The sequence below is a fragment of the Telmatherina bonti genome, assembly GCF_933228915.1.
Source record: "Telmatherina bonti genome assembly, chromosome: 7".
In the NCBI taxonomy this organism is placed as follows: domain Eukaryota; kingdom Metazoa; phylum Chordata; class Actinopteri; order Atheriniformes; family Telmatherinidae; genus Telmatherina; species Telmatherina bonti.
Window position 1 is genome coordinate 644,869 of NC_136625.1, and position 11,620 is coordinate 656,488.

General features: G+C 50.4%; 1 protein-coding gene across 1 annotated transcript in view; it reads left to right on the top strand.

The window, feature by feature from the left end:
* The window catches only part of LOC306758067 (uncharacterized protein), a gene marked incomplete at both ends in the record, with an annotated part of 145,945 nt that overhangs the window by 79,366 nt on the left and 54,959 nt on the right, over nucleotides 1-11,620 (top strand). The window contains 3 exons of the mRNA XM_079243283.1: nucleotides 3,239-3,405; nucleotides 3,482-3,606; nucleotides 10,332-10,414. Coding sequence (XP_079099409.1) covers nucleotides 3,239-3,405; nucleotides 3,482-3,606; nucleotides 10,332-10,414 — 375 coding nt within the window. The remainder of the gene's footprint in view (nucleotides 1-3,238; nucleotides 3,406-3,481; nucleotides 3,607-10,331; nucleotides 10,415-11,620) is intronic.

Below are 11,620 nucleotides of genomic sequence, written 5' to 3' on the forward strand. Positions count from 1 at the left end.
AACAGTACTACAGCAGTAAACAGTACTATAGTAGTAAACAGTACTACAGCAGTAAACAGTAATATAGTAATAAACAGTACTACAGCAGTAAAAATCCTATAGGATTAAACAGTACTACAACAGTAAACAGTATTATAATAGTAAACAATATTACAGTAGTAAACAGTACTATAGTAGTAAACAGTACTATAATAGTAAACAGTACTACAGCAGTAAACAGTTCTACAGTAGTAAACAGTACTACAGTAGTAAAATGTACTTTAGTAGTAAACAGTACAATCATAGTAAACAGTACGATAGTAGTAAACAGGATTACAGTAGTAAACAGTACTATAGCAGTTAACAGTACCACAGCAGTAAACAGTACTACAGCAGTAAACAGTACTATAGTAGTAAACAGTTCTGCAGTAGTAATCAGAACTACAGTAGTAAACAGTACTATAGTTATAGTTAACAGTACTACAGTAGTAAATAGTACTATAGTAGCAAACAGTACTACAGTGGTAAACAGTACTATAATAGTAAAAAGTACAACAGCAGTAAACAGTACTATCGTATTAAACAGTACTACAGCAGTAAACAGTACTATAGTAGTAAAAAGTACTACAGCAGTAAACAGTACTACAGCAGTAAACAGTACTATAGTAGTAAAAAGTACTACAGCAGTAAACAGTACTACAGTAGTAAACAGTACTACAGTAGTAAATAGTACTGTAGTAGCAAACAGTACTACAGCAGTAAACATTACTACAGCAGTAAACAGTACTACAGTAGTAAACAGTACTATAGTAATAGTTAACAGTACTACAGTAGTAAATAGTACTGTAGTAGCAAACAGTACTACAGTAGTAAACAGTACTATAATAGTAAAAAGTACGACAGCAGTAAACAGTACCATAGTATTAAACAGTACTACAGCAGTAAACAGTACTATAGTAGTAAAAAGTACAACAGCAGTAAACAGTACTATCGTATTAAACAGTACTACAGCAGTAAACAGTACTATAGTAGTAAAAAGTACTACAGCAGTAAACAGTACTACAGCAGTAAACAGTACTATAGTAGTAAAAAGTACTACAGCAGTAAACAGTACTACAGTAGTAAACAGTACTACAGTAGTAAATAGTACTGGAATAGCAAACAGTACTACAGCAGTAAACATTACTACAGCAGTAAACAGTACTACAGTAGTAAACAGTACTACAGTAGTAAACAGTACTATAGTAATAGTTATAACAGTACTACAGTAGTAAATAGTACTGTAGTAGCAAACAGTACTACAGTAGTAAACAGTACTATAATAGTAAAAAGTTCGACAGCAGTAAACAGTACCATAGTATTAAACAGTACTACAGCAGTAAACAGTACTATAGTAGTAAAAAGTACTACAGCAGTAAACAGTACTACAGCAGTAAACAGTACTATAGTAGTAAAAAGTACTACAGCAGTAAACAGTACTACAGCAGTAAACAGTACTATAGTAGTAAACAGTACTGTAATAGTAAACAGTACTATAGTAGTAAACAGTACTGTAATAGTAAACAGTACTATAGTAGTAAACAGTACTGTAATAGTAAACAGTACTATAGTAGTAAACAGTACTACAGTAGTTAACAACAATTCATATGAACTTTATTTATACAGCAATACCATATCAAGATGCTTTACAGACAGAGAAGAAAACATAATGAAGGCCAATTCATTAAACGGGGGGGGAATAAAAGAGAGAGATAAAGAGAAAGAAGCTCAGTGTATCAGGAAATGTCCCTCAGCAGTCTAAACCTATAGCAGCATAACTAAGGGATGCTAACCATCCCTAGCTATAGGACTTATCAAAAAGATAAGTCTTCAGCCTAGTCTTAAAGGTGGGGAGGGTGTCTGCTTCCCTAACACTAACTGGGAGCTTATTCCATAAGAGAGGGGCCTGATAACCAAAGGCTCTGCCTCCTGCTCGGCTCTTTGAGACTCTAGGAACCACAAGTAAGCCTGCAGTCTGCGAACGAAGTACTCTGCTTGGTATATAAGGAACTATGAGGTCTTTGATATACAGTGGTGCCTGGTTGTGGAGGGCTTTATATGTAAGGAGAAGGATTTTAAATTCTATTCTAGATTCAACTGGCAGCCAATGAAGAGAGGCTAAAACTGGAGAAATATGATCTCTCCTGCTGGTTCTGGTCAGGACTCTGGCTGCAGAATTCTGGATCAGCTGAAGGCTTTTCAGGGCATATTTAGGACAGCCCAGTAATAGAGAGTTACAGTAATCTAGTCTCGAAGTAACAAAAGCGTGAACCAGTTTTTCTGCATCACTCTGAGACAGAATGTCCCTAATTTTGGCTATATTACGTAAATGAAAGAAGGTTGTTTTAGTAACCTGCTTAATATGTGGGCCAAAGGACAGGTCAGGGTCAAATATTACTCCAAGGTTTCTCACTGTAGCACTGGAAGCTAAAGTAATGCCATCCAGGTTCATTACAAAACCGGAAAATTTAGCTCTGAGTTTTTCAGATCCAACGAGAATTACTTCAGTCTTATCTGAGTTTAAGAGGAGAAAATTTCTAGACATCCAAGTCTTTATGTCTATGAGACAATTTTGTAGCCTATTGGGCTGATTTGTTTCATCTGGTTTAAAGGATAAGTATAGTTGAGTATCATCTGCATAACAATGAAAGTTTATTCCATGCTGTCTAATAATTTTGCCTAAAGGGAGCATATATAGCGTGAAGAGTATTGGTCCAAGTACAGAACCTTGAGGAACTCCATGACTTACTGTAGTTTGGGAGGAGGACTTGTCATTTACATGAACGAACTGAAGTCTATCAGATAAATATGATTTAAACCAGCTTAACGCTGTACCTGTAATTCCAATCACCTGTTCTAGTCTCTGTAACAGAATGTTATGATCGACTGTATCAAATGCAGCACTAAGATCAAGCAAGATAAGTACGGACACAAGTCCTTTGTCTGAGGCCATAAGAAGGTCATTAGTAACTTTCACCAATGCCGTCTCAGTACTATGATGAGCTCTAAATCCTGACTGAAACTCCTCGCATAAATTATTTCTGCTCAGGTGGGCATGTAGCTGAGCTGAAACTATTTTCTCCAGAATTTTGGACATAAACGGGAGGTTAGATATAGGTCTATAATTTGCTATCACCTCTAGGAAATTATAGACCTATATCTACAGATCCACATCAGCCTGGTCTGGATCAGTCCGGTCCTTCTGGACTTGTCTCCACAGGAAGTCGTTATAACATCCCCGTGTGCATCTGGCTTCATGAGACCCATCCGGCATCTCGTCCCCGCTGCTATGTCTGTCCCTCCGTCTCCATGGTGATCAACCCGTCCTGTCCCTGGGTGGATTCCTCTGGAAACATCAGTCTGAACGGACTCCGGAACTGGACCTGTGTAAGTCTGTCCTCAGGTTGTGTCCTGTAACGATGGTCAGGGTTTACCTTCATCAGGTGTTTGTCTCGTCCTGCAGGGCGTGTCCAACCTGTCCCTGCTGCTGCTGGAGATGAAACAGGCCTTCCAGAAGGACACGCCTCTCTACGCCAGGTGTTCTCCTCAAGCTCCGCCTCCCACAGGTGTGCCGGACTCCGTTAGGAGGTTCGTCACTGTCACCTGTTTGAACACAGCGCTGCAATTTAGTCATAAACTGTTAAAGTCCTGAACCCAGAGACCTGGTTCCACCAGACCTGGTCCCACCTGAACTGGTCCTACTTGACCTGGTCCCATTAGACCTGGTCCCACCAAACCTGGTCCTATTAGACCTGGTTCCACCAGACCTGGTCCCACCAGACCTGGTCCCATTAGACCTGGTCCCACCAGACCTGGTTCCACCAGACCTGGTCCCACCAGACATAGTCCCATTAGACATGGTTCCACCAGACCTGGTCCCACCAGACATAGTCCCATTAGACCTGGTCCCACCAGACCTGGTCCCACCTGACATAGTCCCATTAGACCTGGTCCCACCTGACATAGTCCCATTAGACCTGGTCCCACCAGACCTGGTCCCACCTGACATAGTCCCATTAAACCTGGTCCCACCTGACATAGTCCCATTAGACCTGGTCCCACCAGACCTGGTCCCACCTGACATAGTCCCATTAAACCTGGTCCCACCTGACATAGTCCCATTAGACCTTGTCCCACCAGACCTGGTCCCACCAGACCTGGTTCCACCAGACCTGGTCCCACCTGACATAGTCCCATTAAACCTGGTCCCACCTGACATAGTCCCATTAGACCTGGTCCCACCAGACCTAGTCCCATTAGACCTTGTCCCACCAGACCTGGTCCCACCAGACCTGGTTCCACCAGACCTGGTCCCACCTGACATAGTCCCATTAGACCTGGTCCCACCAGACCTGGTCCCACCTGAACTGGTCCTACTTCACCTGGTCCCATTAGACCTGGTCCCACCTGAACTGGTCCTACTTCACCTGGTCCCATTAGACCTGGTCCCACCTGAACTGGTCCTACTTCACCTGGTCCCATTAGACATGGTCCCACCAGACCTAGTCCCATTAGACCTTGTCCCACCAGACCTGGTCCCACCAGACCTGGTTCCACCAGACCTGGTCCCACCTGACATAGTCCCATTAAACCTGGTCCCACCTGACATAGTCCCATTAGACCTGGTCCCACCAGACCTGGTCCCACCTGAACTGGTCCTACTTCACCTGGTCCCATTAGACATGGTCCCACCTGAACTGGTCCTACTTCACCTGGTCCCATTAGACCTGGTCCCACCTGAACTGGTCCTACTTCACCTGGTCCCATTAGACCTGGTCCCACCTGAACTGGTCCTACTTCACCTGGTCCCATTAGACATAGTCCCACCTGAACTGGTCCTACTTCACCTGGTCCTATTAGACCTGGTTCCACCAGACCTGGTCCCACCAGACCTAGTCCCATTAGACCTGGTCCCACCAGACCTAGTCCCACCAGACCTGGTTCCACCAGACCTGGTCCCACCTGACATAGTCCCATTAGACCTGGTCCCACCAGACCTGGTCCCACCAGACCTTGTCCCACCAGACCTGGTTCCACCAGACCTGGTCCCACCTGACATAGTCCCATTAGACCTGGTCCCACCAGACTTGGTCCCACCTGACATAGTCCCATTAGACCTGGTCCCACCAGACCTGGTCGCACCAGACATAGTCCCATTAGACCTGGTCCCACCAGACCTAGTCCCATTAGACCTGGTTCCACCAGACCTGGTCCCACCTGACATAGTCCCATTAGACCTGGTCCCACCAGACCTAGTCCCACCAGACCTGGTCCCACCTGACATAGTCCCATTAGACCTGGTCCCACCAGACCTGGTCCCACCTGACATAGTCCCATTCGACCTGGTCCCACCAGACCTGGTCCCACCTGACATAGTCCCATTAGACCTGGTCCCACCAGACCTGGTCCCACCTGACATAGTCCCATTAGACCTGGTCCCACCAGACCTGGTCGCACCAGACATAGTCCCATTAGACCTGGTCCCACCAGACCTGGTTCCACCTGACCTGGTCCCACCTGACATAGTCCCATTAGACCTGGTCCCACCAGACCTGGTCCCACCTGACATAGTCCCATTAGACCTGGTCCCACCAGACCTGGTCGCACCAGACATAGTCCCATTAGACCTGGTCCCACCAGACCTGGTCCCACCAGACCTAGTCCCATTAGACCTTGTCCCACCAGACCTAGTCCCACCAGACCTGGTTCCACCAGACCTGGTCCCACCTGACATAGTCCCATTAGACCTGGTCCCACCAGACCTGGTCCCACCTGACATAGTCCCATTAGACCTGGTCCAACCAGACCTGGTCCCACCTGACATAGTCCCATTAGACCTGGTCCCACCAGACCTGGTCGCACCAGACATAGTCCCATTAGACCTGGTCCCACCAGACCTAGTCCCATTAGACCTGGTTCCACCAGACCTGGTCCCACCTGACATAGTCCCATTAGACCTGGTCCCACCAGACCTAGTCCCACCAGACCTGGTCCCACCTGACATAGTCCCATTAGACCTGGTCCCACCAGACCTGGTCCCACCTGACATAGTCCCATTCGACCTGGTCCCACCAGACCTGGTCCCACCTGACATAGTCCCATTAGACCTGGTCCCACCAGACCTGGTCCCACCTGACATAGTCCCATTAGACCTGGTCCCACCAGACCTGGTCGCACCAGACATAGTCCCATTAGACCTGGTCCCACCAGACCTGGTTCCACCTGACCTGGTCCCACCTGACATAGTCCCATTAGACCTGGTCCCACCAGACCTGGTCCCACCTGACATAGTCCCATTAGACCTGGTCCCACCAGACCTGGTCGCACCAGACATAGTCCCATTAGACCTGGTCCCACCAGACCTGGTCCCACCAGACCTAGTCCCATTAGACCTTGTCCCACCAGACCTAGTCCCACCAGACCTGGTTCCACCAGACCTGGTCCCACCTGACATAGTCCCATTAGACCTGGTCCCACCAGACCTGGTCCCACCTGACATAGTCCCATTAGACCTGGTCCAACCAGACCTGGTCCCACCTGACATAGTCCCATTAGACCTGGTCCCACCAGACCTGGTCCCACCAGACATAGTCCCATTAGACCTGGTCCCACCAGACCTAGTCCCATTAGACCTGGTCCCACCAGACCTGGTCCCACCAGACCTGGTTCCACCAGACCTGGTCCCACCTGACATAGTCCCATTAGACCTGGTCCCACCAGACCTGGTCCCACCTGACATAGTCCCATTAGACCTGGTCCCACCAGACCTGGTCCCACCAGACATAGTCCCATTAGACCTGGTCCCACCAGACCTAGTCCCATTAGACCTTGTCCCACCAGACCTGGTCCCACCAGACCTGGTTCCACCAGACCTGGTCCCACCTGACATAGTCCCATTAGACCTGGTCCCACCAGACCTGGTACCACCTGACATAGTCCCATTAGACCTGGTCCCACCAGACCTGGTTCCACCAGACCTGGTCCCACCTGACATAGTCCCATTAGACCTGGTCCCACCAGACCTGGTCCCACCTGACATAGTCCCATTAGACCTGGTCCCACCAGACCTGGTCCCACCAGACATAGTCCCATTAGACCTGGTCCCACCAGACCTAGTCCCATTAGACCTGGTCCCACCAGACATAGTCCCATTAGACCTGGTCCCACCAGACCTAGTCCCATTAGACCTTGTCCCACCAGACCTGGTCCCACCAGACCTGGTTCCACCAGACCTGGTCCCACCTGACATAGTCCCATTAAACCTGGTCCCACCAGACCTGGTCCCACCAGAGCTGGTTCCACCAGACCTGGTCCCACCTGACATAGGCCCATTAGACCTGGTTCCACCAGACCTGGTCCCACCTGAACTGGTCCTACTTCACCTGGTCCCATTAGACCTGGTCCCACCTGAACTGGTCCTACTTCACCTGGTCCCATTAGACCTGGTCCCACCTGAACTAGTCCTACTTCACCTGGTCCCATTAGACATGGTCCCACCTGAACTGGTCCTACTTCACCTGGTCCCATTAGACCTGGTCCCACCTGAACTGGTCCTACTTCACCTGGTCCTATTAGACCTGGTTCCACCAGACCTGGTCCCACCAGACCTAGTCCCATTAGACCTGGTCCCACCAGACCTAGTCCCACCAGACCTGGTTCCACCAGACCTGGTCCCACCTAACATAGTCCCATTAGACCTGGTCCCACCAGACCTGGTCCCACCAGACCTTGTCCCACCAGACCTAGTCCCACCAGACCTAGTCCCACCAGACCTGGTTCCACCAGACCTGGTCCCACCTGACATAGTCCCATTAGACCTGGTCCCACCAGACCTGGTCCCACCTGACATAGTCCCATTAGACCTGGTCCCACCAGACCTGGTCCCACCTGACATAGTCCCATTAGACCTGGTCCCACCAGACCTGGTCCCACCTGACATAGTCCCATTAGACCTGGTCCCACCAGACCTGGTCCCACCTGACATAGTCCCATTAGACCTTGTCCCACCAGACCTAGTCCCACCAGACCTGGTCCCACCAGACCTAGTCCCACCAGACCTGGTACCACCAGACCTGGTCCCACCTGACATAGTCCCATTAGACCTGGTCCCACCAGACCTGGTCCCACCTGACATAGTCCCATTAGACCTGGTCCCACCAGATCTGGTCCCACCTGACATAGTCCCATTAGACCTGGTCCCACCAGACCTTGTCCCACCTGACATAGTCCCATTAGACCTGGTCCCACCAGACCTTGTCCCACCTGACATAGTCCCATTAGACCTGGTCCCACCAGACCTTGTCCCACCTGACATAGTCCCATTAGACCTGGTCCCACCAGACCTGGTCCCACCTGACATAGTCCCATTAGACCTGGTCCCACCAGACCTGGTCCCACCTGACATAGTCCTATTAGACCTGGTTCCACCAGACCTGGTCCCACCAGACCTGGTCCTATTAGACCTGGTTCCACCAGACCTGGTCCCACCAGACCTGGTCCTATTAGACCTGGTTCCACCAGACCTTGTCCCACCAGACCTGGTCCCACCAAACCTGGTCCTATTAGACCTGGTCCCACCAGACCTGGTCCTATTAGACCTGGTTCCACCAGACCTGGTCCCACCAAACCTGGTCCTATTAGACCTGGTCCCACCAGACCTGGTCCTATTAGACCTGGTTCCACCAGACCGTGTCCCACCAGACCTGGTCCCACCTGACATAGTCCTATTAGACCTGGTTCCACCAGACCTGGTCCCACCAGACCTGGTCCCACCAAACCTGGTCCTATTAGACCTGGTTCCACCAGACCTGGTCCCACCAGACCTGGTCCCACCAAACCTGGTCCTATTAGACCTGGTTCCACCAGACCTGGTCCCACCAGACCTGGTCCCACCAAACCTGGTCCTATTAGACCTGGTCCCACCAGACCTGGTCCTATTAGACCTGGTTCCACCAGACCTGGTCCCACCAGACCTGGTCCCACCAAACCTGGTCCTATTAGACCTGGTCCCACCAGACCTGGTCCTATTAGACCTGGTTCCACCAGACCTGGTCCCACCAGACCTGGTCCCACCAAACCTGGTCCTATTAGACCTGGTCCCACCAGACCTGGTCCTATTAGACCTGGTTCCACCAGACCTGGTCCCACCAGACCTGGTCCCACCAAACCTGGTCCTATTAGACCTGGTCCCACCAGACCTGGTCCTATTAGACCTGGTCCCACCAGACCTGGTCCCACCTGACATAGTCCTATTAGACCTGGTTCCACCAGACCTGGTCCCACCAGACCTGGTCCCACCAAACCTGGTCCTATTAGACCTGGTTCCACCAGACCTGGTCCCACCAGACCTGGTCCCACCAAACCTGGTCCTATTAGACCTGGTCCCACCAGACCTGGTCCTATTAGACCTGGTTCCACCAGACCTGGTCCCACCAGACCTGGTCCCACCAAACCTGGTCCTATTAGACCTGGTCCCACCAGACCTGGTCCTATTAGACCTGGTTCCACCAGACCTGGTCCCACCAGACCTGGTCCCACCAAACCTGGTCCTATTAGACCTGGTTCCACCAGACCTGGTCCCACCAGATCTGGTCCTATTAGACCTGGTCCCACCAGACCTGGTCCCACCAAACCTGGTCCTATTAGACCTGGTTCCACCAGACCTGGTCCCACCAGACCTGGTCCTATTAGACCTGGTTCCACCAGACCTGGTCCCACCAAACCTGGTCCTATTAGACCTGGTTCCACCAGACCTGGTCCCACCAAACCTGGTCCTATTAGACCTGGTTCCACCAGACCTGGTCCCACCAGACCTGGTCCCACCAAACCTGGTCCTATTAGACCTGGTCCCACCAGACCTGGTCCTATTAGACCTGGTTCCACCAGACCTGGTCCCACCAGACCTGGTCCCACCAAACCTGGTCCTATTAGACCTGGTCCCACCAGACCTGGTCCTATTAGACCTGGTTCCACCAGACCTGGTCCCACCAGACCTGGTCCCACCAAACCTGGTCCCACCAGACCTGGTCCCACCAAACCTGGTCCTATTAGACCTGGTCCCACCAGACCTGGTCCTATTAGACCTGGTTCCACCAGACCTGGTCCCACCAGACCTGGTCCCACCAAACCTGGTCCTATTAGACCTGGTTCCACCAGACCTGGTCCTATTAGACCTGGTTCCACCAGACCTGGTCCCACCAAACCTGGTCCTATTAGACCTGGTTCCACCAGACCTGGTTCCACTATTACTTTTCCTTATGTCTCCTTGTGAGTCATGTGACCTGAGAATGATGAAGGTGTTTTTTCCCCTACAGCCTCCAGAAACCCTCATCTTCCTCATCTTCCTCTCAGAACCGCCGTGTCTCACCTGCATCGTGTCAACAGTCTGGACTGAAAGGTAAACTTCCTGCCTGGTCATGTGATCATGTGGATGTTGGGTGTTTACATCGTCGTGTTACGGGGGAGGATGGAGGCGGGACGAAACTCCACACAGTCATCAGGATTCCAATCAGCAGAGTCGGATCAGTTTCTCCCATCTCCGGTGGTCCGGGCAAACGGCGACTCCGGTGGTCCGGCCAAACGGCGACTCCGGTGGTCCGGCCAAACGGCGACTCCGGTGGTCCGGCCAAACGGCGACTCCGGTGGTCCGGGCAAACGGCGACTCCGGTGGTCCGGGCAAACGGCGACTCCGGTGGTCCGGCCAAACGGCGACTCCGGTGGTCCGGCCAAACGGCGACTCCGGTGGTCCGGCCAAACGGCGACTCCGGTGGTCCGGGCAAACGGCGACTCCGGTGGTCCGGGCAAACGGCGACTCCGGTGGTCCGGCCAAACGGCGACTCCGGTGGTCCGGGCCAAACGGCGACTCCGGTGGTCCGGCCAAACGGCGACTCCGGTGGTCCGGCCAAACGGCGACTCCGGTGGTCCGGGCCTGTTTTTGTCTGAATTTATCAGACTGAATCTTCACTGATGATTACATCAACAGCTGTTGATGTTGATGATGACGATGACGATGATGATGATGATGACGATGACGATGACGATGATGATGATGATGACAATGACGATGATGATGATGATGATGATGATGACGGTGATGATGGTGATGATGTTGATGATGATAATGATGGTGATGATGATGATGACAATGGTGATGATGACGATGGTGATGGTGATGATGATAACTGTGATGATGATGTTGATGATGATGATGATGATGGTGATGATGATGATGATGATGGTGATGATGATGTTGATGATGGTGATGATGATGATGATAACTGTGATGATGATGTTGTTGATGATGATGATGATGATGATGGTGATGATGTTGATGGTGATGATGATGATGATAACTGTGATGATGATGTTGATGATGATGATGATGATGGTGATGATGGTGATGATGATGGTGATGATGATGATGATAACTGTGATGATGATGTTGATGATGATGATGATGATGATGATGATGGTGATGATGATGGTGATGATGATGATGATAACTGTGATGATGATGTTGATGATGGTGATGATGATGATGATGGTGATGATGATGTTGATGATGGTGATGATGATGATGATAACTGTGATGATGATGTTGTTG